We start from the raw sequence: 27133 nt of genomic DNA, 5'->3' as shown, positions 1-27133 counted from the left end.
ATCTCATGGATATTGTCAATGTAAAGTAATATAACAAGTGCAATATGCAAGTATGTAGGAATCAATGCACAGTTCACACAAGCGTTTGCTTCTTGAGGTGGAGAGAGATAGGTGAACTGACTCAACATAAAAGTAAAAGAAAGGCCCTTCGCAGAGGAAAGCATTGAATGCTATATTTGTGCTAGAGCTTTGATTTTGAAAACAAGAAACAATTTTGTCAACGGTAGTAATAAAGCATATGTGTTATGTAAATTATATCCTACAAGTTGCAAGCCTCATGCATAGTATACTAATAGTGCCCGCACCTTGTCCTAATTAGCTCGGATTACCTGGATTATCACCGCAATACATATGTTTTAACCAAGTGTCACAAAGGGTTACCTCTATGCCGTCTGTACAAAGGTCTAAGGAGAAAGCTCGCATTGGATTTCTTGCTTTTGATTATTCTCAACTTAGACATCCATACCGGGACAACATAGACAACAGATAATGGACTCCTCTTTAATGCTTAAGCATTCAACAACAATTAATTTTCTCATATGAGATTGAGGATATTTGTCCAAAACTGAAACTTCCACCATGGATCATGGCTTTAGTTAGCGGCCCAATGTTCTTCTCTAACAGTATGCATGCTCAAACCATTCAACTCATGGTAAATCGCCCTTACTTCAGACAAGACGGACATGCATAGCAACTCACATGATATTCAACAAAGAGTAGTTGATGGCGTCCCCAGGAACATGGTTATCGCACAACAAGCAACTTAATAAGAGATAAAATGCATAAGTACATATTCAATACAACAATAGTTTTTAGGCTATTTGTCCCATGAGCTATATATTGCAAAGGTGAAGGATAGAAATTTAAAGGTAGCACTCAAGCAATTTACTTTGGAATGGCGGAGAAATACCATGTAGTAGGTAGGTATGGTGGACACAAATGGCATAGTGGTTGGCTCAAGGATTTTGGATGCATGAGAAGTATTCCCTCTCGATACAAGGCTTAGGCTAGCAAGGCTATTTGAAACAAACACAAGTATGAAGCGGTACAGCAAAACTCACATAAAAGACATATTGTAAACATTATAAGACTCTATACCGTCTTCCTTGTTGTTCGAACTCTTACTAGAAATTATCTAGACCTTAGAGAGACCAATTATGCAAACCAAATTTTAGCAAGCTCTATGTATTTCTTCATTAATAGGTGCAAAGTATATGATGCAAGAGCTTAAACATGAGCACAACAATTGCCAAGTATCAAATTATCCAAGACATTTTACCAATTACTACATGTAGCATTTCCCGTTTCCAACCATATAACAATTTAACGAAGAAGATTCAACCTTCGCCATGAACATTATGAGTAAAGCCTAAGGACATATTTGTCCATATGCAACAGCGGAGCGTGTCTCTCTCCCACACAATGAATGCTAGGATCCATTTTATTCAAACAAAACAAAAGTAAAAACAAACAGACGCTCCAAGCAAAGTACATAATATGTGATGGAATAAAAATATAGCTTTACTAGAGGAACCTGATAATGTTGTCGATGAAGAAGGGGATGCCTTGGGCATCCCCAAGCTTAGACGCTTGAGTCTTCTTGAAATATGCAGGGGTGAACCACCGGGGCATCCCCAAGCTTAGAGCTTTCACTCTCCTTGATCATATTGTATCATCCTCCTCTCTTGATCCTTGAAAACTTCCTCCACACCAAACTCAAAACAACTCATTAGAGGGTTAGTGCATAATCAAAATTCACATGTTCAGAGGTGACATAATCATTCTTAACACTTCTGGACATTGCACAAAGCTACTGAAAGTTAATGGAATCGAAAAATCCTTCAAGCATAGCAAAACAGGCAATGCGAAATAAAAGGTAGAATCTGTCAAAACAGAATAGTTCGTAAAGACGAATTTATAAGAGGCACCAGACTTGCTCAAATGAAAATGCTCAAATTGAATGAAAGTTGCATACATATCTGAGAATCACTCACGTAAATTGGCATAATTTTCTGAGTTACCTACAGAGAATTAGGCCCAGATTCGTGACAGCAAGAAATCTGTTTCTGCGCAGTAATCGAAATCTAGTATGAACCTTACTATCAAAGACTTTACTTGGCACAACAATGCAACAAAACTAAGATAAGGAGAGGTTGCTACAGTAGTAACAACTTCCAGGACTCAAATATAAAATAAAAGTGCAGTAGTAAAATCATGGGTTGTCTCCCATAAGCGCTTTTCTTTAACGCCTTTCAGCTAGGCGCAGAAAGTGTGTATCAAGTGTTATCAAGAGATGATGCATCAACGTTACCTTGGGTTTTACACCTACCTTTCTTGTTCTTTTTCTTACTCTTTGATTTAGGGAATACATGTCTACCCCCCCGGTGTAGAGGTGGATTTTAGGGTGCCTTCTCCCACATCTATGACTGCTCCCTATAGTTTCAGCAGGGATCTTCCGAGTGTGATTTGTCCTGTTCCTACACATTCAATAACAAGATAATCAATGGATATTGTTCTTCCAAGAATGGCTGTATGAACACCCGCGGCTATTCCCTTAGGAATTATAACAGAGTTATCGATAAGAGTTATTCCTTCTCCCCCTTCAACGAGTCCCCAAAGTGTTAAAGATTCAAAAATACTCTTAGGCATAAGGCAAAATTCAGACATAATATCACAATTGGCATGAAAAGTTTGACCACCGATAACAACTTTAATAGTAGGGTCCCATAATGAAGGTTCAGAGTTCACTAAAACTTGATCAAGACGGTTACGAACATAGCTATAATTTTCGTGCAAGCGAGATGCACTTGTCTCAAGAGTGTTTAATCTATTATAAATGCTAATAAGGGCGGAATCAAAGTTATTAGCTGAATCATGTGATGCAACCAATTTCTTTATGGCATTAAAACCTTGATCCCCACTGCAATGAAGGAAATCTCCTCCCACTACAGCATCCAAGGCATATCTATAGCGAATCATAAGCCCAAAATAAAAGTTACTAAGGAGCAAACTTAGAGTCATTTGAGGTTCAGCTTTACGATAAGAATCAAAAATTCTGGACCAAGCATCTTTAAAACTCTCCTCATCCGCTTGTTTAAAAGTGAAGACTAATTCCTCAGGTGAAGAAGTAACAGGTGCAGAACTAGACATGGTAACAAAAGTAAAATGCAAGTAACTAAGTAAAATGCAAGTAACTAATTTTTTTTGTGTTTTTTTAATATGGCAAACAAGATAGCAAATAAAGTAAAACTAGCAACTAATTTTTTTGTATTTTGATTTAGTGCAGCAAACAAAGTAGCAAATAAAACAAAGCAAGACAAAAACAAAGTAAAGAGATTGGAGGCGGAGACTCCCCTTGCAGCGTGTCTTGATCTCCCCGGCAACGGCGCCAGAAAACAGTCTTGATACGCGTACATCACGCGACCGTTGGGAACCCCAAGAGGAAGGTGTGATGCGTACAGCGGCAAGTTTTCCCTCAGTAAGAAACCAAGGTTTATCGAACCAGTAGGAGCCAAGAAGCACGTTGAAGGTTGATGGCGGCGAAGTGTAGTGCGACGCAACACCAGGGATTCCGGCGCCAACGTGGAACCTGCACAACACAACCAAAGTATTTTATCCCAACGTAACAGTGAGGTTGTCAATCTCACCGGCTTGCTGTAACAAAGGATTAGATGTATAGTGTGGATGATGATTGTTTGCAGAAAACAGTAGAACAAGTATTGCAGTAGATTGTATTCGATTAAAAGAATGGACCGGGGTCCACAGTTCACTAGAGGCATCTCTCCGATAAGAATAAGCATGTTGGGTGAACAAATTACAGTTGGGCAATTGACAAATAAAGAGGGCATGACCATGCACATACATGATATGATGAGTATAGTGAGATTTAATTGGGCATTACGACAAAGTACATAGACCGCTATCCAGCCTATGCCTAAAAAGTCCACCTTCAGGTTATCATCCGAACCCCTTCCAGTATGGTGCGTAATGTAATCAACAACTACATCCTTAGACATAGCATCGATGTTTTATCCCTAGTGGCAACAGCACATCCAGAACCTTAGAACTTTCTGTCAGTGTCCCAGATTTAATGGAGGCATGAACCCACTATCGAGCATAAATACTCCCTCTTGGAGTTACTAGCAAAAACTTGGCCAGAGCCTCTACTAATAACGGAGAGCATGCAAGATCATAAACAACACATAGATAATAGCATAGTATTCTCTATCCATCGGATCCCAACAAACACAACATATAGCATTACAGATAGATGATCTTGATCATGTTAGGCAGCTCACAAGATCCAACAATGAAGCACAATTAGGAGAAGACGACCATCTAACTACTCACTCATCACTCCGGAGGCGACCATGGCGGTGAAGAGTCCTCCGGGAGATGATTCCCCTCTCCGGCAGGGTGCCGGAGGCGATCTCCTGAATCCCCCGAGATGGGATTGGCGGCGGCGGCGTCTCTGGAAGGTTTTCCGTATCGTGGCTCTCGGTACTGGGGGTTTCGCGATGAAGGCGTTAAGTAGGCGGAAGGGCAGGTCAGGAGGCGTCACGGGGGGCCCCACACGCTAGGGCCGCGTGGGCCCCCCTGGGCCGCGCCGCCCTAGTGTGGCGGCGCCCCGTGGCCCGACTTCGTCTCTCCCTCGGACTTCTGGAAGCTTCGTGGCAAAATAGGCCCCTGGGCATTGATTTCGTCCAATTCCGAGAATATTTCCTTACTAGGATTTCTGAAACCAAAAACAGCAGAAAACAGCAACTGGCTCTTCGGCATCTCGTTAATAGGTTAGTGCCGGAAAATGCATAAATATGACATAAAGTATGCATAAAACATGTAGATATCATCAATAATGTGGCATGGAACATAAGAAAATATCGATACGTTGGAGACGTATCAATCCATATCTGGGTTCCTCTCAAAGGCACCCAATCATATATAGCTGCCTCACTAACCTTATCAGCAGAGGGAAATTCCACCTTGAAGACACCAGGTTTCAACTCCTTTGCCTTCCAATCCCATTTGCAGGGGTATGTTTTGCTCAAATTCAGAACCAGGATCTCAACAGTTACATTGAAGTATAAACCTTCCTTGATTTTCACTAAAGCTGAACCAGATTTTTTGTCATTTGAAGGAGTCTGTTTGGCATGTTCAGTTACAAAGAACCATATTCCCTCTGCGCCAAACCCAACCATTGCTGCCACAGATTTCTTCTGCTTAAGCCTAGTGCATTTGTTAGATATGTGAGAGGTTTTGTCACAATTGACACAAAGAACCTCCTCAGTGCATTCCTTCGTAGCATGCCCTTTATTCCAAAATTTGAAGCATTGAGCGAATGTGGTCGCGATCTTCATACATCTTCAATTGTGAGGTGTTACTTCAGAAGATGATTTTGTCAACCATTTTATTGTTGTGAATATATACCAAGCTAGGCATGTCCTACCTTTTTTAGAAATGGGGTGAGCCCCGGCCTCTGCATCGGTTGATGCACACAGCTTTTTATTAAGAAATTGAATATTCAAAGTTTGCAATTTAAGGATCAACGAGGGTCGATACAAAAATCAACCACCAAAAAAGAGAAAACTGCTAAGCAATCTAGGCATCATGTAATCTCTTAATAGGCCGCCAAGTAGCCCGATAGAAAATATCCTGGGCAACCATTCGAAGGCGGTTGCATCCAGAAACCGTGCACTCCCGCTGGTCCTCCGGGAGCAAGAAACGTCAAAGCTGGATCTAGTGAACTATAGTGTGAATAACCTTCAAGAAATTAGTAGAGTCCTTTCTATTAAAAATAATATCATTTCTGCAATTCCAAATTGACCAACATAAAGCCGAAACACTAATGCGAATTCTAACTTTATTAGTTTTGTCAGTTCCATTAAGCCAATTTCCAAACATATTTTTGACATTGGATGGAGGTGGAATATTATATACAGCAAAAATCACCGGCCAAATAAGCCTAGCAAAAGGACAGGAATAAACAAATGTTCAACTGATTTCTCAGCGTCACAGAAAGAGCATTTCGTATTTCCATTCAAATTCCTCTTTGCTAGATTATCACGGATCAAGAGGACTTTCTTACTAACGAACCACATAAAGATTTTAATTTTTAGTGATATTTTTATTTTCCAAAGATATTTACAAAGATATCTTGTATGCCCATTTAACATGTCACCATACATAGATTTAATAGTGAATTTTCCTGAAGATGTTAGGCCCCAAATGAACTTATCTTGATCATCATTTAAATTTATCTCCATTAATCTTTGGCATGTCCTACTATGAAAACAAAATCTCTTGTAACAACATGATCCGAGTTTTGCCAATGACTTTATATTGTTCGTACTTATTACATTCCAGCCGTGCCTCCTGCTAGGTTGATCTCATTGTTTCACTTTCATTTCAACTCGGTTCCTCTTAATTGACCTTGACACACTTGAGCACGCCGGCGATCACAATGTACGGCCAGAACTGCACCAGCAACCTCTTTAGGATTGCCCGTGGCAGCCTCTACCATGCCCGTGCTCCGAGCCTCTTCAGCAACATCAGCTCAGCAGCGAAAACCATCCACAAGATACAAGCGACATAAGCAAATGCAAGGGCCGCGATCGCAAAAGACGCCATGGCTGTTGTACGCGCGACCGGGGCCAGGACCACGTACAGTCCAAACACGAAGGCGGCGCTAAGGCTCCTCGCTGAGGAGGTCATGAGTATCGCCGCAAAGAGAAAGCTGATCATGCGGCCGCGTATGCCCATTAATTTTGGCAATCCCCGCGTATGTCAGCAGGGTGATGGATAGGGCCGAGAGGATGAACGCCAGCGTGTCGGCGATGATGAACACATGGAAGGCTGAGTGCCCAACGAGCGTTGGAGTGCCACCATTCTTATGGTCATCGCCCCGGTAGCCACCTGGCAGGGTAAAGGCTGCGGCGAAGGCAACCGTCGCGATCAGAACCGAGCCAATGCCAACGAGCTGCGTGTATGTGCTGATCTTCTGCACTTCTTCCTTTTGGTCTAGCTTAGGAATGTCTTGTTTGCTGAAGAGATCACATCTGTAAGTGCCAGTCTGAGCGCCAGCATCTCTTAGCAGTTTATGTATCACAATTCTAGTGTTCTGTACAGGAAGAAACACACCAGAAGAACCTGATCAGTACAAGTCAGTGGGACTATATGCATATATATCAGCACTACTGAAAGATTTACATATGCATGCATGAAGCAAGAACAAATGCTTACAAATCCATAATAAACCCCTGAGGGCATGGTGGTCCAAGAAAGATCAAGTGGTGTTTGCCCCTTGTTGTTTGTCACGTCCAGCATAACGAGTCTGTTTTTGATAAGCTGATTGAAGATCGCGAGGCCTCCTTTCTCAACAGCAAAGTGCAGAGCAGTGTTGCCACCATCATCCTGCATGTTTATGAAAGACGACGCTGAAAATTCATGCCCCTGCAGCATGCAAGCGTACTTGACCACGGACGGACTATCCTCTTCCACGGCCACGTGAAGGAAGGTCTTGCCCATGGCGTCGCACAGCTCGACGCAGTCATGGCGGGTGTCGAGCAAGACGCTAATCGCCTCAACTTTGTTCGCGAATGCGGCCACATGTATGGGAAAGGAACCGTTCTTGTCTGGCTGATACGCCGCCGATGGGTCGGCGGCTAGCAGCAAGCTAATCACCTCGTGTTTCCCCCATGACGCCGCAAAGTGAAGAGGCGTGCTTCCAGTGGATCGGTCTGCTTTTCTGATGAGACCCTTGTTCCACTCCAACAACATCTTTGTAGTATCTGCAGTTGCAGCTGGCTAGTCAAGAATTAAAGCAACTTAATGACCCGTTGCGCTATCGCGCAAATAGCAGAATCAAGTCGGAATTTAAATCATAAGTTGCAGCTTATTATAGTGATAATTATAACTTATTATAGTATTAAAAATTAGCAGGTAATTTAAACGAAATGTAACTGCTTTAGTATCCAGGGCGCTTTAGTATCGGAGGCTTGGAGCGCCCCTGTGAGAGCAACATGACAGTCCTCGTAGAAAAACACATAGCCCAAAGACTTGAATAACAAAGCCTGATTAAGCATGCAAAAAAATTCCAAATTCACAAATATTTTCAAAAAACAAAGTATTCCAATTTCTTATCACTTCATTTGCTTCCATAACTAAGGATTATTTTGTGTCCTTTTCAAAAACATAGCAGCCACTTGTGGCGTCTTAAGGAAGACAAAAATGAACATCTCCAACCTCAAAGTCTTCTTGGACAGTTGAAGTATTAAAACCTTACACATAGTCACTTGTAAAAACAATAAGAAAAGCAGGACAAACTTTTCTCATAGCTTCACTTGTCCCGAAGCGTTCCGAAGCTGGGACGGAACGATATTGTAAGTACATAACATAAAACCTGTATATATCATAACCATATATTGTTACAAAACCTGTGGATACAAACCTTTTGAACGAGTGGGTGAAGCAATATGGACAACTCACAAACTAATCGTTACAATATTTTTATTTTTCAAAGCATCATGCAATAAGGTTTTATTACTGCAAAGTTTGTCAAGATTCAGCTCTATCTGCACTGTGTGCGAAGAACAAACATATACCGGAACAAGTATTATACACCAGCATATACAAAATAGGTACCATTCGATGGTCAAAGGGAAAAGTCATAAAGTAACACAAGAAAACCTTCTTCCTTATCAGCGCATATGAATGGCTCCAATAACTAAGGATTTTATAACCTAACTGAAGGGTGTCGCTGTTAACTAAGTACCACAGTTCATCGAGCTCCATGGATAGATATCTGCACTACCTCCTGTAGTAGTCTGCAATGATCAAAAGCGATTGGAGAAAAGGAAGTACATGTGAAGGACAGAAGTTTGAAAGAAAAATCTATAACCTGGAATGGACACATTGCACATTACCAAATATGTTCTAAAACTAAATATATCTTGGGCATCTACTTATAGACCTATCAAAAGGGTCAAATAGTTAAGAGGTTGGGGCAATTGAAAGATTCTTGCGATCACATAGTGATGCGGTTGGGCTAGTCATTTTCTGGTAGGAGGGTTAGATGCCTTGAGTAAAATAATTATAAAGCAATTAACATGAACATACGAACGCAAGCACTTATATCCCAGTTTCTGTGAATGTATGCTTTGGTTTCCATACTTTATTCTTCAACTTGGACAAACCTCTCTGCAATTTATAAAAATAAAAGTATTTACGTTGTCCTCAGTTTAGCAAAGATGTCTTGCATTCAGAACAGATTCTTATAGTGTATTCCTGATTATTCTGTGTTGAATTTATAACAAGAAACGAAGAACTAATCGATATTTTCCATACGCAAGCAAACCACCGCGGGTCACGATACTTGCTATTTTTCCTAGGCTCTCTGACTGGGTTGGTTCCACCAATGCAATGTAAGATTGTACATGCTGAATGTTGATCTATATGAAGACCTAGACATTGCAGACCAGGATATTAGAGACTACACAATGGTATGCCACTACAAAAGAAGCGATTAAATATAACCTTGGAAAAATCATGTTAAGAAAATAAGTTCAGAAAGATGATTGAAGCAAGCACCACATAAAGAAGTCAACCGATAAAGCGTCAAACATAAAGGTATATACAAAGGAAACATACTTGTAATGTAATCTATACACAACTAATTTGTTTTCTGGCAATCATAAAGTGGTAAAATATCTATATTTTGAGAATGTACAACTGCACTAATACTGTATCAACCATGTGATACAGACACATATCTGTTTTGGATCAATCTCATTTCACAATTTTCTGTTACCATATGGAATGATTCATTCGTAAATAACAATGTTGCGGGAGAGATACTGAAATGCCAAAAGTAAACATAAAATAGAATATGGGAGCAGATCTGACTAAACTTACCTACTAACATCCCATCTCATCACCCTTTTGTCCGCAGCATCAAAGGCCAACAGTCTCCAAATTTGGATTCCACACAACCTGAAAGACATCGCCCCTACAGCTGCAAACTGTGCAGCACAAAGTATCAGATGGTTAACTGCATATCAGTTAAGGATAGCAGGTAGATTAACTGACCAATGAAAAACAGAAAATTAACTGACTGACGTAAAGAGGTAACAATAAAGAAAATACACACTCACAGTTGTCGGAAGTATGCAAGCTTCTTGATAGTTTTCACAAGTAAAATACTTAATAGTTGCATCACCAGATGCCGTAGCCAAGATCCATTAATTGAACAGATTGAAGAACAATGAGTTGACCTGACAAAGTAATGATATACACTATGAATAGGAAGCATGATAAACTGAAAATGAGGAACATATATTTTCACAGAAGCAAACCGTGGCACCAACATTAATGGTAAACAAAAAAATTACCTTCTTTCTATAGTTTCTTTTATTTATTGTGGGAAGTGGTAGAACACAACTGTGGTAGCAACAAAAATGGATATCTGAGCATTCATGCCATGATGTAGTGTAGGTTGCACTCAAACAAAATTTTAATAAAACTTGTAACGCCAACAAGAACCTATATTTGCATTAAAATCACATTAAAAAATGAGGACAACATTAATGGTATGATTAAATAATAACCAATCAAGATAAGTGTGAGCATATCTAGAGAATTCATAAACTTGCATGTATAATTTAAGGTTAACCATAATTCTCCTCAACTGTTCCGTAATTAGAGCCGGATGAAAATAACACATGAAAAATATTTTAATAAATAAAAAAATAACAAACCAGACGGGAATCTTTTCATAGGAACATAGGCTTTAAGATGTGTCAAACACTGATGGCTAGAGCACTCAAGGATGGAAGGGATAAGGACCATAAATTCAAAACTATGCAGTAACCATGCTTTAATCTAGGAATCAGCAAACTATCTAATGCCTAGTACAGATTTGCAGCAGTTAGTACTCATTCACATATGGGAACAAAAAACATTATCACCTTCAAAATTTTGTTGCCTTTGTCTTGACTCTTGAGTCTCAATAAATTTTCCTATAAACAAAAAGTGAGTTGATAATCTCCTGCAATGGAACAAAGAGCTAAATAAATTAGCATCAAAGTAAACTGAGTTTGGTTTAGTATTCCATAAGAAAGTCGTTGAAAGATGGAGGGTCAAATCAAACATAAATAAATGAAAGACATAATATCAGATGAAGATGGCATGTGCATGATTAGTCGTATTATTAGGTAATACCAGCAACAGCAAGTGCATCCATATTACCACCAAAAAAATATCAATTATTTTGACTGCAATGAAACTGATCAAAGCAAAAATACCAATTATTTTGACCCACAACAGACTACTCCTTTAGAATCACAAAAGGTCTGGCTTGACTACATTTCAACAGTAAATTTTTAATTTGGGGACAAACTTCTCAAGCGTGATCTAAAATCAATTTGAGTACTTGTTTTTTGATGAGTAAAGCAAGCTGCTTGGGGGGAACTTGCTCTGCTTATAGAATAGGGTTGGGGAAGAGGCGACCAGGACAGCGATGGGCGAGGGCATGGCCGAGGGAGGGCGGCCAGCACTGCTCGGCCTGTGCCCAGCACCTCCTTCACCCAACGCCACCCCAAGAGCCGCTCGCTGCTCCTCCACCTGCGGCCTAGCTCCGCCCTCACTTCTCCTCCTCCTCCGGCCCAGCGCCGTCCCTCGCTGCTCCTCCACATCCGGCCCAGCGCCACCACAAGAACGACCTAGCACAAGAGGAGTGACAAGGGAATAAGACTTACTTTCATGCGGCAATCCCAGCCTGGAGTAATGGCATACATCCCCCTTGTAGCGCAAGGACCAATGTGCAACTTGCAGTCATACACCCTCTCAAGTGACTGCAAATGAACATATTCAGTTACAGAAACTTGAATTGAGAATGGATTATAACCAGGAAAACTATAAATGGTGGAAAGCTACCTATGTAACTACACTTTTCACCATGGCTGTTTTTAGAACCTATTCATAACAGCATGGGTATTTCTTTGAAATGGTTCTTCAGCATATGGTACAAATTCCCTCAACAAGTTAGTTTTTTTGCAAATCATTTCTTATCCATAAACCATGAAGCAACTTAAGTAACTTCAATCAAACATACAATGAACAAGAGAGAATAATTGATCTACCCAAACTGTGAGACATTGAATCACAAGCCTATGCACGAACAACAACATACATCTACTTCCCATTCGGTAATTGCCTTAAACGCAAATGAACACTATTCATTTGTTTATCCATAGGAGCAACAACCAAAACCAAGTTTGATTGTTATATAATACTCCATTAGGGGACGGAGCACCTTATTGTCATAGAGTTGGCACCGTCTTTGTAGATCAGTGATAACACCAAAAATACTTCAATTTTCCTCGTTGGAAATCTCCTATCTCAAGGTTTAGCCAATTAATCAATATGCTATTTCTCTCAGACGAAAGAAATGCTATATATTCAGAATTCAGTTCAAACAGTCTCGGTAATCCTTCAGCTACGAAGGCAGTAAAAAACAATGAAATGAACAATACAAGTCAAAATCTATAACAAGAATGCTTCTAGCGGAAATGAGAGCAGTACCTAGACAGCATGTATCTGAATCTTGGCCTAGATCCATATATATTCTCGCCAGGAACGAGAGCATGTGGAATGCAGTATAAAACACAGCAATATAAGAATTTTGGCCTAGCTGGAGTTCAAGCATCATAGGACTAAAAACCATCAACAATGCTCTATTAAAAATAGGCACCTGGTCCATGTCAGGGAATGCATCAGGACCCTGTCAAGAAATCCATTCCTCTCATAACACGTCTATTAAAATATAGAGATTCTTCAGTATATAAAAGATAGTTGGTCCCTTGTAACGTGAAGTGTATTATTAAGTTATAAAGCCTAACAGCTTAGATACATTATCTTTCATCCCTCCAAAGATTTGAGATAACAAAAAATACAGTAGTTCCAATTTCTTGGCAACATGACCAATTACATTACTTACATGGACATTGTGCTGCTATATTTGGATGCAGACAAAAAACCACGACATTCGATAACTCACAGTGCCATATGTAACAGAAAAGGACCAGTTTGAATGGATTTAGACAAAGGAAGATTCAAATCCTACCAAAAAGGAGCAAGACCAGGACAGGAGCGATGCATTGTCTTATCACATGGTTTAGCAGACACCAGTCACCGACAACAGAACTCCATGGCACTGGATCAAATTGATATTTAGTTAGTGCACTGGATCATGAGAAAGGAATAGCAAAGATCCAGTTAGTGATAATGAAATGAAATTTAGTTCAAACAGACGGACCTATTATAGAACAATCATATTTTTCCTATTAGGTAGCTACAAATAGAATCCATCATTATTATTTAGCTATTATACCAATCTTACCTGTTGTTTTGAGGTACAGTCTTGAAGGAGATATCAACAAGTTGTCACCTAATTCTGTTAACTTGACCTGAAGTTGCCCTCCATTCAGGAGTTATCATGTCTTAGTTGCGGACTGCAGAAATTTTATTTTAATGCTAACACAACATCGTTATGAAAAATGGGGCACGCATGGAAGTGCACGTATGAAATGCAGAACTCGGTACGAACCTTCTCTGTGGACCTCATAGCTGATGAATGCACTATGCTAGTCTATATCAAGGGCCTTAGCAGAAAACCAAGCCGGTTCAAACCCACCCACATGGCTACATCAGCAAAAACCTGAAAAATGGAATAGTATCAGACAAGGTACTTATCTTGTGACAGATCAAAACGTCATCTTGTAGCAGATTGGATCAGATAATATACAGTAAGGGTGACAAACAAACATGCTGTCCATTACAGCTATTTCAATGTGTGTAATTAAACTTGCCAAGCTCAAACTTTAGCTACACAAAATTGTAAAGATTGGTCCCACCTTTCTGCCAGATTTATTATTACCAGAAGGCACCTCCAATTCTTCTGTTACCACATTATCAATGGTCTTTCCAGCCTTTTTATTCTTCACTCTATCAGACTTCCAGTGGCCATCATGACCAGCTTCTACCTAGAGTAAAAGGGAGAGGTTCACCAATTAAATTAAACAGTTCCATTCCCAAATCAACTAAATAATGCTATTAGCAAAGAAAGTATGGAGAAAATTCTTTTGCAATGTAACATCTCGAATAACCAACCCTCTTTAAGTAAACTAAGCAGATGAAAATGCCAACCCATTTTGGGCTGAATCATGTCATCTTAACCTCCTTGGTAAGCAGGGATCAGGGGACCACCATCAGCATGAATTCCGCGATCTGCAGATCGATCTTCACCTTGCACAGCAACTTTGAGTGCTGCACATAGCTGAATCCATCTAAATGGAATATATCCAAGAACTTGCGATGGTTGAATAGAATTCCATGTAAAGGAACATCTTGCTTTGGAGATCCTCCTCGCCACCTTGAGAGCAATGATTTTTACCAAAAACGATGCCACCTCACAGCAAGATAGCAAGACCAACTGAGAAATATTGAACCAGACGAAGTAAGAAATATTAGCAGGAAGGAGCTAACTGAAACTGAGGTCTGGGTGATGATCTCACAAGAAGGTTGAGCCTGTCGATAGGGGGATGACGTGCCTGGAAGGAAAGAAGCGGGACACCAAATAACACACCCTTGGTGGACACCTGACGATGCTTGTGCAGCTGCGTCACAAGTCACCATCCAGCCTTGCCTCTCTTCTCAAATCCCATCCAGCCGCCGTCGTACCTAAAACCATGTGCACCCTTTTCAATAGCCTTGTGATACATATACTGAGAGTTTCAAGCACGCTAGATACTGCCACCACACATGGATATAAAAAGTAGCTAATTCAATATTCCCCGAAACTATTTTTAGAAAACAATCACAAACAATGTGTGTGATTAACAACTAAATGGTACAATATAATGTTAATCTACTAACAGCGGTAGAGAATGCAACCTGCATGCCGTTGTCGGTACCAGCAGCGTTGGCTCCTGTCTCAAGATCCATCAATAGTCGCTCGCACTAATGATGATGTCAGTTCTCAGCTCATCTTCCACAACATCCTATGCAGCAAGGCAAATGCCGTAGAACCTAAAGATATTAGCAAAGATTAAATAAAAATTACAAACCGAAGGCATATCTACAGAAGTTAATTTTTTTTCTAGAATAAATGGAGCTAGTTTCCTAGGACAAAGTTATTCGTCATGTACTTTTTATTTTCAATCTTCAGAATATGAACTTGTAAAACCATTCCAAACTGTAGCACCTTTAACTGTTTATTCTGACTTTTTTAGATTCATCAATTTAGAGATTTCCTTATAGCAAGCAATGCATCATTGACCCCAAACTTGTACCTCAGCTTTTGCGTTTGGCATGTCGAAGCAGCCGAAGAACATAGAGAAGCAACAGGATTGATATAACTTTTAATTTCAGCGATATCTAGCACTACGAAATTGCATACAATGGCATTCCTCCAAATCAGCTTCCTATGGTTCTTCTGTTTGGTCAAATCCATGCCAAAGCTACAAATGGAGTAGCAAATTATCATGAACAACAGACGGGCAAATCAATTCAGAATCCAAAGATATATGTAGATCTAGAGCAGATGATCTCTCCGTGCCTCCTCTGGCCATGTCCATGTCTGCCAATCCACTCCGGTTGGGGAAGAGGAGATCAGGATGACGACGAGCGAGGGCATGGCCAAGGGAGTGCGGCCGGCACCAGTCGGCCTGCCCCCAGCACCCCTTCACCCAGCGCCACCCCAAGAGCCGCTCGTCGCTGCTCCCTCCACCTCCGTCCCAGCGCCGCCCCTCGCTGCTCCTCTACCTCCGGCTGGGTAGGTCGCGGGAGAGGGGCGCGATGACGACGGTTTGGGGCCTCTGAGGAGGAGACACGAGGGGGTGAGGCAATGCGCCACAGCCTACAATGGGTAGCTCGATTTATGCACTCACCGCGCCTCCCCGTCACCATCGACGTCGCAGCTCGCCTCCAGCAGTGGGCTGCCGCGGATCCCGACGCCTCCCACCAGTTCTTCACTTGAGGCAGCCGCCCCGCGCTGGCCCGTCTCTGGCCGCGACCGTCGCCTCCAGTCGTCGCCGCCGCGGATCCACCCAGTGCCGGCCCGTCTCTGGCCGCGCCCGGTGCCTCAGCAGCTCCTCTGTTTCTGCGCGGGACCAAAAGGTCAGCAACAATCATTGGATAGGCTCCTCCGCAGGAAGGAAAAAGGAAGAGGACATAGGTGGCCGTACCCTCAACGGCGTCGTCGAACGCGACTGGCGGCGACCGGTGCCTCCTGGCACTCTTCGCAGCGGCGCCCTCGAGCGCATGGCGCGGCCGAGATCGTCGGCCCAGCTCCTCCCGATGCAAGGCAAGAGGAGCTGCTGAGGCGCGACGGCGGCGGCTCGGGGCGCCGTCCACTGGCGGCGGCGGCTACGCGGTGGCAACGCGGCGGAGTCGAGGGGCGGGAGTAGGAGGCGTGGGACGGGAGAATGGAGCAGATATTTTCACGATCTAGGTTTTCACCCGGGCCGGGCGTGCGCGACTCGGACGAGAAGCACGTGCACGAGCCAGAGGAGTTTGGTTCGCTCGCTGACGCAAGTGTCCCCGCAAGTATATGGGCCTAACTGTCATGGACTCGTTCGAAGGAGCAAGAAGTGTGAAAAGTAATTACCTCATCCAACGGTTCAGGTGAAAAGCGGGAGTGAGAAACTACTGTTGCAAGGTGATTGGATGTACCAGATTGATTTGCCCCTTTGGATGGCCTGGTTGGCCGGGTCATCTTGGAGCTTTTATAGGAGGAATAACATGATGTGTACCCTTTTGCTATTCTCAAATCTAAAATAAGTTAGGAGTTAAAACTATTTATCTCCCATGGCATCCAATGATTCGAAATACTTCCTCCAGTCCATATTAGGCCCCCTTTGTTTGGGCTTTGGATTCTGAGATTCTGCTGTCAATCCTGATTCCTGATAATCAGCTGTGATTCTTAATTCCTGAGAATCAGAAGCAGTCTGTTTGTTTACCCTGCTGTGGGATCTGGGAATCAGAATCTGTCTGTTTGTTTACTTTGCTGTTTGGACAGCTTTACGAACCGTAATTAATATAAAATGTATGTTATGGTTTCATTTGTGCTTGCTCTAGTTATTGTTTCTGTCGGGGTTTCATCGAAATGCAAGTATGTATATAAATATTTAAGAAATTGAAACAATCATCCAAAATGCACGTTCAATTACCAACCATCATCCAAAACGTACATCAACCATCACTCGAACGTAATGCGTAAAACTAAACTTCATCTGTAGCTACCAATAATCCATCAGCTATTCTCTCCCTGGTTACTTTCATGAGAACATCATCACCATGCACAATGTTAGATACCCGACCAGTAGGTGGAGGTAGTAGATCCCCTGGCATGTAGTACTCATCACGGTCACATCTATCAAACTCTTTATCTCTCAAGTGGCTGTCTCTGATAAAATTATGAAGTGCCATACAAGCAACAATGATCAAAGCTTGCTTGTCACAGGGTAAGCTGGCATATGTAATAAAATACGCCACTTCATCTTTAACACACCAAATGCACGCTCAATGACATTGCGTAGCGACGAATGGGCATGGTTAAAGATTTCTTTTTTACCATTAGGGGGGGTCACCGTGGATAAATTCTGGCACATGGTATTTTGTCGACTTGTATGGAGCTAGATACCCCTCACAATTTGGATAACCCGAATCAACAAGATAGTACATACCTGGAAAAACAACACGTGTATTGTTATGTAATATAGTATTGTATTATGGTAATATAATAATACACGAAGTAATTGTAATGTTACCTTTCGGCGGGTGTGGAAACTTAGCTGCATACTTCACCAACGTGTCCTCAAATATCCTTGTGTCATGTGCCGACCCTGGCCATCCCGCAACTACAGAGGTGAATCTCATATCAAAATCGCACACTGCCATGATATTCTATGTTGGATACCCATGCCGACCAACATGGTTCACTATCTCTTCAGCTGGAACAACCACAGGGATATGAGACCCATCAATTGCACCAATGCAATCATCAAAGTGAGGTGAAAATCTAGAATCCCGAAGTCTTTCATACACGTCTCTGAAGTTCGGATCTTTTGGCTTAATAGTATCTACATCCATCTTATTCAAGCACTCTAGCACATGATTGAATTTCCTGTGTATTACCTCGGTTCACCGCTTGAATCGATTCTCCACTTGGCTAACGGATTGAGGACCACCAACTGTCCACAAGAACATACCCAAGCACTCCTCTGAGCTCATGTTCCTTGTTGACATCAAACCATAATTTTGCACAAGAGTCTCATGCAATCTATCAAAACACGGTCTGTACATCCTAAACATGGCATAGCAATCTTTGTTTGTACTCAAATTTCAGTAACCCATTTTTGACCGGTCACGATAGGAATTCTCCTATTTCTTTTTGTTAAGAACTTCTCACCGTACATCACTGCAACATGTGCAGCTCGCATGTAGTACTCCCTCCTTTTCCTTTTTGCCGCAGCTGCAACCATTTCAGAATTAACTCCATCCGAATCGCTCTCACTATGACTTGTGCTCATCTAAAACACAATATAAAAGCAAATAAAATGTCATGATACATAGCCACAAATTAAACATAGCAACAAATAAAATGTCATCATACGTAACCACAAATGAAACGGAACAACAAATAAAATATCATCATACGCAGCAGTAGTATTCAAAGTTTCTAACAACACTCACATTACTTTCTAAACAAACATTGCAGTACTATTCCTAATTTCTTAACAGCACTTCATATCTAGTAGCAAATAAACAAACAAGAGTACATGGTTTAGAAAAAAACAAACAAAAGTACATGTACGTACCTTCACAGTACGCGCAGGATGGAGCTGGACTGGACGTGGTGGAGCGGGGCTTGCTGGGCGTGGCCGGATGGAGGGACCTGCTGGAGCGGACCTTCTGTGCGTGGCCGGATGGAGGGGATTGCTGGGCGCGGCCGGGAGAAGTGGGTCGGCGGCCGGCCGGCCGGGAGCAGCGGGCGGCGAGCAGGCGCGGGTCGGCGACCGGGATGCGCGGGTCAGCGGCCGGGAGGAGCGGGCGGCGGCCGGGCTCGAGGCGGCGGCCGGCCGAGCAGGGCTGCGTGCGGGCGCGAGCCAGCGGCGGCGGCCTCTCGAGCGAGGACGGCAAATCGTGAATCAGCGATCGAGCGAGGCTGCGGACGGAAGAAAACGTTTCGGCCCAGAAGAAGCTCGGGAATCACCTATTTCCTCAATTCTCAGATTGTGGTACTCTATATGTATTTTTTAGAATCAATTCTGGACAATCTGGATATTATGGAGGCCTGTTTGTTTCAGATTCTAATTTCACAGTAGTTAGAATCCAAGAATCAAGAATTTAAGCCCAAACAAAGGGGTACTTAATAGACTCAACTTTATCTATATCACGTACATCCTTACGATATGTATAGGGCATGTACATTGGCAGGGAAGGTCACGTCATATAGAAAAGACACTAAATATAAATGATATAATATATTATCTTTTATTTTTATTTCTAGCAATAAATACGAAACAATTAAATTCTAGAAAAACATTAGACTGCTCTTGAGTATGTGGTATCAATTAAATTCTGTTGCGAAGTACAGGTAATATGCTACTACCTCGGGTCGCAATTAATTGACACGCCTAACCACCTAAGGATGCCTGGCCTCCCTCTGCGTCGATTAAATCCGACCAGAGGGAGTAGTTGACATAGAATTAGAAATTCCGAAAAGTAAATTAGTGTACCTTGGCCCTTGAGAACGGCTGCGTGCAAGGCATTCCGGCCGTCCGGTCCAGAGTAGGACAGCGCCGAGTCTTTCTCATAGAGTTGCTGGGCGATGTCGTCGTGGCCCAGCTCGACGGCCAAGTAGAGCGGCGAGGCGCCCTCCGACAGCGGCACGCGAGCCAGCTGCGGGTCCTCCGCCATGAGCAGGGTGATCATGTCGTCGTCCCTCGAACGAACCGCGTCGTGAAGCACCGTCTCTCCACGCTTGTTCTGCACCCTCAGTATGGCCTTCACCTTGTCGTCTACGTCGCTGCCGCCGCCGTTCTCGGATCTTGCAAGGAATACGAGATGGGCGACCATTCCGCGGTGCCCGGCACGGGCGGCGCGGTGCAGGGGCGTATCGCCGTTCTTGTTCCGGGCGTTGAGGAGGAGGTGTCCGGCCTTGCCATGAATCATGGACGCGCTCTTGAGGAACTGCTCGCCGTCTCCCCTCGAGGCAACCACGTGGAGGAGGGAGTCCCCCTCAGCGGCTGGCGCTATTGCGGCAGAAGATGGCATGACCCCAACATCGACGCCGTCGGCGACAACTTGCTCGATCTCGATGGGAATGACGTGCTGATGAGGTGCCCCAAGCTCCGCATCTCCTTCGCCGCTGATAAGGAGATGCTCAAGCCGCAACCAGTCGCCGCGCCGGGCGGCCATGAGCAGCTGGGGATCATGCGGCTTGTTGCTATGCACCTGCAGGCAGCTGGGATTAGGAGCTTGCTTTGTGTTACAGTTCTCTGGAACCATATTCTTGGTTACAGTGGCACTAGCTAGCTGGTAGTATTTTCCCGCAAAAAAAAAGCTAGCTGGTAGTACGTGCATACGTGTACATCCTCGATCGAGGAGCACGTATAAATCAACGACGACTAGTACATGTAAAAAGGCTGAGGAGGGGAATACAATTTTTGCTCAAACCACACGTAAAGAGCATACAAGCAAAGCAATTTGAGATGGCCAACCAGCTAGCAGGATACACGCTGAAAAGCCTTAATTGTACTGTTGAGATGCTCTTACACACATGCCAAGCAATAAATTGTTCGGCACAAGACTGGGCACCCTTCCTGTTAAGTACTTTTACATGAACGAATAAATCGAGGACCTACCAGTTTTTTTTGGTAACTAGCTTAGACAACATACAAAAATTGTTTTCTTCCTAGACCGGAAATTTTCCATGCATGTGCATGTGGTGTTGTGGTATACCTTGCATGTGCGTATAAAGTTTTACTGAAATGGAAATGCAAAAGGCCAAGTCTATGTTTAATTAACCGATGTTCCCGGGTGCTCTTCTTTTGAGTTTATGGCACCAATAAACTAAATGATTCCCTTGCCAAAGGACAAAGAGGAAAAGAAGTGCTTGTAGATTTTCTTTTTTCCTTTTTTCTTTTACAAAACATTGCGGGGTCGCTTATGCAATGTTTTGTTTGAGGGTAGATAACGATCGGATGGAACCATTCCAAATTTAATGTATGGGATGATCCATTAGCGTGTTTTTTCATTGGTTCATTTGATCTCTCTATCATAAATATGGTGGCACAAAATAATAAGCATCGATGCCAAAAAAGAATGCATGATAAATACAAGTGCAAGCTCATGATTGTCAAGTACGATTCTTGTATATGGTCATCATCTCCTAACGTTAACATACTCCTCATCCAGGGAAGTATGAAACCAATACTCCCCCTAAGCGCATGAATTCACAATATGTAGTAGCTTAGGTACAAAGGACATATCATTGCCTGAACTGCTATGATATGAAGTTGGGCATTGGTCCTTGGCCTTATATGTGATCTACCCTTATTATCCTTAGTAATGTGGTTTGAGAAGAGTGCCAACATGCCTAAGTGATTTTGCATCGAGCTAATCACAACACACAATCAACTCTAGCTAATGCACAATGTTCTCACCGACGTCCTATATCTAGATTGATTAAGTATCTAGCATCAGGACGGAAGAAAATCCTATATGACTGGCCAAAGCGATGGACCACCTTCACCTAGCGACAGACGTAGCAACTGAATATAAGTTACAACCTACTACCCACTATGAAGTTAGTAACATAGAGTAGTACCTTGTGCATGTTACTACCCTATGTTACTTCCCACTATGACTAGCTTCACGCCACCGGGGCAAGTAGCCAGGTCTCCTTGACTGAGGACGGGGAGCAGCAGGATCAAGCACCGAGAAATGCGACACGGTTAGCCGGAGAATTGCGGCGGCGGCGAGAAGAAGCAGCAGGCTAGCCGTGCGGTGCCGGAGAAGGGAATGGGGACTTGAGATTTGGGAATTGGGGATAAACAAGCTTGCTTTGAAGTTCAGTTCACCACGTGTCAGCCTCCCGAGTTGGTCCAACAAAGGGAGCATAGGACCCTGGTCGTAAAAGATTTTCTTCCCATCAGAACCGTCGTAACATTGTGCATCAGTAAATGCATCAAGGAAAAGCATAATTAGTGGTTGCATATGAAAAGTTCACCTCACAAACAAAATATCGACCACCAATAATACATAAATAATATGGTAATAACATATAGGGAAATTCATATGGTTCTTTAATAATGACATTACTTGGAAATATTTGATCAAGATATTGCCACAAATACAAATCTAATTGTGGACTAATCCAAATTTATCATAGAGACAACATAGGATTTGATGGAGGCGATTCCAGTGGCTTTCCCCCGTCTAGTCTAGCTGAGAGGGCAGGCTGCTTCATCTTTATTCAATAATAATACACATGTGCTTAACTAGAAGTCCAAAAGCACGATATTATTCCAATAGGTAATATAGTCCTCAGTTAATCTTGTGGGCACAAAACGCACAAGACCTTTACATGAACCACGAAGTTAAGCTTGCGGCAGCAGAGGGACGAGGAGGAGCTTCTCCTTGCGGTGCACAGTGATCCCAAATGATTCGGCCATACTAATGCCACCTTCCTGCGCCGATCGAGGTGGCAGCTTCCAGTCGAATTGGTACATGAGATTCGCCAGCATGATCTCGACGGTCACAATGGCGAAGTTTATGCCAGGGCATATCCTTCGCCCGGCCCCAAACGGGAGGTAGAGGAAGTCGTTCCCCCTGTAGTCCACGGCCGCGGCGCTGCCGCCTTCCAGGAACCGCTCAGGCATGAACTCCTCCGCGCTCTCCCAGCCGCTTGGATCCCTCGCGAGAGCCCAGCTGTTGACGATGACGCGCGTCCCTGATGGTATGGTGTAGCCGTTGATGTCGCAGTCGGCCATGGAGAGGTGGGGCACGAGGAGCGGAGCGGGCGTGTGGAGCCGGAGCGTCTCCTTGATCACCGCTTTCAGGTAGGCCAAACCGTTGAGGTCGTCTTCGGTGACCATGTCTTTTTCCTTGGGTATGATGTTCCTCACCTCGGCTTGTAGCTTGGCCATGAGGTGGGGGTTTTGCATGAGCCGAACCATGGCGTACTCCAGCACTATGAATGATGTGTCCGTGCCAGCTTCAAGCATGATCTGATCAGCAGGTAAATACAAAAAACCAACAGCTTAGCATGCATATAGAGCTAGACTAGCTTAGCTAGTATGTGACGTGTAGGTGAAGGTGCCGTTTAATTGTGAGGTCATACTATACGTGTGCGTACCGTCAACTGAGCCTTGATATGGTCTTTCGTGAGGTTGTACTCTTGCTGAACGGAAAGCAAGACGTCGATGAAGTCGCAGTCCTCGCCGCCGCGTTCTGACGCCGGTTTGCTGGCGTGGTGGTCGATGAGGCTATCAAGCAGGTCGTCCCACATCTTGTGCACTCTCCGGGCCTTGGCGCACACCATCCTCTTGATGAGGTCCATCTTCACCAGCGCCGGGAAGTGGTCCTCGAGGTTGAAGCCGCCGATGAGCGAGGAGTTGGCCTCCACCAGCTCCCGGAAGAGCTTGTTGTGGCCCTGCTTCCGGAAGGACTTGCCGGACACCGCGTGGCAGACGACGTCGTTGGCGAAGGCGCTGAGCATGTCGCTGAGGTCGACGGGGGCGCCGGCGCCGACCGCGTCGCGGAGCTTGGCGACGACCAGCCTGACCTCGTGCTCCCGCGCGTGGCGGTAGGAGCGGACCTTCCTGGCGGTGAGGAGGTGCGTGGTGGCGATCTTCTTGACCTGGCGCCAGTGGTGGCCGTAGGGGCAGAAGGCGACGTCGGTGGAGCCGTAGAAGAGGATGTCGGTGACGGGGGAGTGCGGCCGGGACGCGAAGACGTGGTCGTGCGTGCGCAGGACGGCCTGCGCGGCGGCCGGCGAGGAGACGACGAGCGTGGGGACGGCGCCGAGGCGGAGGAGCATGAGGCCGTCGCGGCCGTGCTGGGCGGCGAGGTCGCGGAGGGAGACGTGCGGGAGGGAGCCCAGCAGGTGCAGGTGGCCGATGACGGGCAGCCGGCCGCAGGGAGAGGGCAGCTTGCCCAGCACCTCCTCTCTGGCTCTCGCCGTGGCCGTCCCGTTCCCGAAGCGGCGCACCATGAGGAGGACGGACGCCAAGAGAAGAGGGACCAGGACTAGGAGGGCTGCTGCCTGTGCAGACCTCGCCTCATGGAGAATGGAGAAGGACCTGCGTCGCTTCACCCATCGCTCACAACGGAATCACAGCAGCGGAGCAGGTCGTTCGATTGACTCATCTCGCCCCTTTTCACGCGCGCGCGATCGTGCACTCGAATCGTTCTTTCTTGAGAAAAGTCTGAAATAAACCTTGACTTAGTAGTGGAGGTCTGAGATGAACCCCAACCTTCTAATCCCTGAAAACACAACCCTGAACTTTCTAATCCCAGTCAATCCCGGCCAAATCTTGCGATCTGCTCGTTTGTGCGTGTGTTTGCTGGTCAACCGGGATTAAACGCCACAATGGGCTAGTCAATGGATTGGATAGTTTTGGCCCATAACTCCAGCATGCAAAACCCTTGGTCCTCGGCATGCTGTGTGCAGTAGCTAGCCTACTCCTCCCCCTTACGACGGCAGCGATGGCGTTCGGCGGCTGATCGCTGTGGCCGACAGACTCGTATGTAGAGGACTGAAATCGCAGGTAATCGACACCATGGAGTGCTCTAGTAATGCCCTCAGTTCCCATCCGAGTTTGAGAAGAAAGCCATCTTGCTTTCCTCACGGAAAACAATAGGGGACAATCACCAGTAACTGGTTTGCACATGGTAGGTAAGGGCATCTCAGCGGCGCGACGCATTTTAGCGTCCGCGCGCGTCTGTTTGCGTCGGCTCTTTTGGTCGAAATCGACCGCGCGTCCGTTTGCGTCGGGGGTGGCTCCAGCGGCACGACGCATTTTTTTAGAACGAATCATTTTTTTTAAACATGAAATATAATTTACATACTTACAACATTTTTAAAAAAACCTAAACGCCTACTGCTGCTCATCGTCGCTGTGCTGCTCCTCGTCGCTGTCGACCAGGATGAGCTCCGGTATGACCCACGGCCAGTTGCCATCCGGGGGAGCGTACGCCGGACGCACCGCCGGTGCTCGAGGTTGAGGAGGCTGCGGCTGTGGCGGCGGTGGAGGCGCCCAGGGCTGCGGCTGTGGCGGCGGTTGAGGCGCCCAGACATAAGGCTGTGGCGGCGGTGGTGGCGGTGGAGGAGGCGCCGCCGGCTCCAGGAGCGCCTGTCGAAGTGCTTCATCCGCCGACAGGCCCGGCTGCATGACGACGGTGGCGTAGCGGGGCAGCGGCGACTGCACAGGCGTGTCGTACTCGGAGACGAGGACGGCGACCTTCGCCATCTCGTCGTCCGTCGTGTTCTCCGGGAAGTCGAAGTTCCGGCCCTCCGCCATGGCCTGCTGCCATTCGTGGAAGACGACAGCGACGTAGTCGTCGCTGTCGTCCTTCACCTCCTCGCTATGGTATGCGAGCGCCTCGACGTAGTCGTCGTCGTACGCAGCGTAGGCTTCGTCGTCGTCATCCTCGCGGTCGTCGGCGTCGTTGTGCGGCGCCTGCTCACGTCGCGTCGGCGCCTGCTGACGACGCGTCGGCGCCTGCTGTCGACGAGCCGACGGTGCAGGGCCGAAGGGATAATCCCTGTCGCCCATGAAGCCTGCCCTTCGTCTCATGTCCGTCTCCGTGGACAGGTACGTACGCCAAAGCTCCGAGTCGATGGCGTACGACGGATCGGCGCGGAGGTCCGCCGGCAGATACCGCCTCCGGCGCCGGATCTCCGCGGTTCGCTCGAGCTCACGCGCGAGTGCGGAGGGATGGGCACCGGCGGCGGTGAGCCGCCGGCCGTCGAGCACCGCACGCCGAACCAGGCGTCGTCGCACGGCATCCATTTGCCGTGCATGAGCCTCCCCACCGTGACGGGGAGCGGGACCTCGAAGTCGTTTTTCTTCCCCATGGCGGCTGGCGTGGTGGTGCAAGTGGAGGTGTGGTGTGGGCGAAGGAGCAACGCGGCCGGTGGATTTTTAAGGGCGGCCGCGCGCGGAATACGATGCCATTGAAGGCGGCGCAGAAGCCCAGCCGCCGCCCGCCAGTGCGCGCGCAGAACAGGCAGCCGCGCCATTGATGGCGAAGACTACGGCGCAGACGTGGAAGCGCTGACCGCCGAATACCCTCGGTGCAGACTCGCTGCCAAGCGGGCCCGATGGAGATGCGAGCGGACACTTTGCGCATCCGCGCAGCGTCCGCAAAGACGCAGGGGCCAGGTTTGCGTCTCCGCGGACGGCCCGGTCACTTTGCGTCAGCTGCAGAGGGTGCCAGACGCATTTTCGGTCAAAGCGGACGCAAACGGTCGCTCAGCGCCTGTTTGCGTCGCACCGCTGGAGATGCCCTAATCAGATTGGATTAGGTCATAGCTAGGCACCTAGCTACCTTTGTAATGAAAAAAACCATGATTTGAGTAAAGAAATCACCATGGCCCTCGTCAAGTGCCTTTGGCACTCCAATCCGCTACATTTTATGTTCTGCGTATGCTAAACTACTAATCAATTTGCCTATTGGAGTTATGGGCCGAAACAACCACGTCCATCTACTAGGCTGGACCAGCCCACTTTGGCGTTAAATCCTGGTTGATCAGCCCCACATGAGTAAACACACGCGCAAACGAGCAGATCGCGACATTTGGCCGGGATTGACCGGGATTAGAAAGGTCAGGGTCGTGTTTTCAGGGATTAGAAGGTTGGGGTTCATCTTAGACCTCCACTATGAAGTGAAGGTTTGTTTCAGACTTTACTCTTCTTGCTTTGGTTGCCCCGCGCGCGCGTGGATCGAACAGACGTGCACAACTCGTCCATCCATCCATTAAAATCGCACCTTTTGAATCGTTTCTTTGCCCCGCAACCGATCCATTAAAACCGTACGTACGGCGCGGACCGAATTCCGAGCCGGCGAA

General features: G+C 45.5%; 2 protein-coding genes, 2 long non-coding RNA genes and 1 pseudogene across 5 annotated transcripts; all 5 read right to left on the bottom strand.

Moving 5' to 3' along the window:
• Positions 1 to 4331: 4331 nt before the first annotated feature.
• LOC127329700 (uncharacterized) lies at positions 4332 to 20593 on the bottom strand. The gene is made up of 3 exons (XM_051356171.2): positions 19794 to 20593; positions 7240 to 7787; positions 4332 to 7117 (listed from the first exon to the last, which is right to left on the bottom strand). The coding sequence occupies exons 1-3, from the start codon at positions 20563 to 20565 to the stop codon at positions 6686 to 6688; spliced, it is 1752 nt and encodes a 583-aa protein (XP_051212131.2). The 5' UTR covers positions 20566 to 20593; the 3' UTR covers positions 4332 to 6685.
• On the bottom strand, positions 8129 to 11941 carry LOC127331063 (uncharacterized). Of its 2 annotated transcripts, XR_007869557.2 has the most exons (5): positions 10962 to 11941; positions 10386 to 10434; positions 10149 to 10268; positions 9910 to 10016; positions 8129 to 8822 (listed from the first exon to the last, which is right to left on the bottom strand). It is a non-coding gene; the product is annotated as an uncharacterized lncRNA (long non-coding RNA). The 2 variants fall into 2 exon arrangements; XR_011751284.1 differs by lacking the exon at positions 10386 to 10434.
• Positions 13394 to 14031, bottom strand: LOC139835948 (uncharacterized). Its single transcript, XR_011751285.1, has 3 exons — positions 13908 to 14031; positions 13601 to 13711; positions 13394 to 13505 (listed from the first exon to the last, which is right to left on the bottom strand). It is a non-coding gene; the product is annotated as an uncharacterized lncRNA (long non-coding RNA).
• Positions 17198 to 18396, bottom strand: LOC127331062 (protein ALP1-like; annotated as a pseudogene).
• Positions 20594 to 20780: 187 nt separating the features above from the next.
• Positions 20781 to 25583, bottom strand: LOC127331060 (indole-2-monooxygenase-like). Its single transcript, XM_071825231.1, has 5 exons — positions 25416 to 25583; positions 23417 to 24370; positions 22665 to 23288; positions 20837 to 20917; positions 20781 to 20795 (listed from the first exon to the last, which is right to left on the bottom strand). The coding sequence occupies exons 1-5, from the start codon at positions 25581 to 25583 to the stop codon at positions 20781 to 20783; spliced, it is 1842 nt and encodes a 613-aa protein (XP_071681332.1).
• Between the last annotated feature and the right edge of the window lie 1550 nt (positions 25584 to 27133).

The sequence above is a fragment of the Lolium perenne genome, chromosome 2, assembly GCF_019359855.2.
Source record: "Lolium perenne isolate Kyuss_39 chromosome 2, Kyuss_2.0, whole genome shotgun sequence".
Lineage (NCBI taxonomy): Eukaryota > Viridiplantae > Streptophyta > Magnoliopsida > Poales > Poaceae > Lolium > Lolium perenne.
Note: the sequence above shows the minus strand (reverse complement) of the source record. Positions and strands in the feature narration are given on the sequence as shown.

Excerpts from the sequence above, each read along its gene's own strand:
- LOC127329700 (XM_051356171.2), bottom strand. The coding sequence starts at position 20,565 with ATGGTTCCAGAGAACTGTAACACAAAGCAAGCTCCTAATCCCAGCTGC. Across the intron at positions 7,788-19,793 it reads AGCCGTTCTCAAGGGCCAAG|ATACTACAAAGATGTTGTTG; the intron begins GTACACTAATTT and ends CTGCAACTGCAG. Across the intron at positions 7,118-7,239 it reads CAGGGGTTTATTATGGATTT|AACACTAGAATTGTGATACA; the intron begins GTAAGCATTTGT and ends CTTCCTGTACAG.
- LOC127331060 (XM_071825231.1), bottom strand. The coding sequence starts at position 25,583 with ATGGCGGAGGGCCGGAACTTCGACTTCCCGGAGAACACGACGGACGAC. Across the intron at positions 24,371-25,415 it reads CGGATGAAGCACTTCGACAG|CGACGCAGGTCCTTCTCCAT; the intron begins GCGCTCCTGGAG and ends CGATGGGTGAAG. Across the intron at positions 20,918-22,664 it reads TCGTCCCTCTGCTGCCGCAA|GTCCTCGATTTATTCGTTCA; the intron begins GCTTAACTTCGT and ends AAAAACTGGTAG.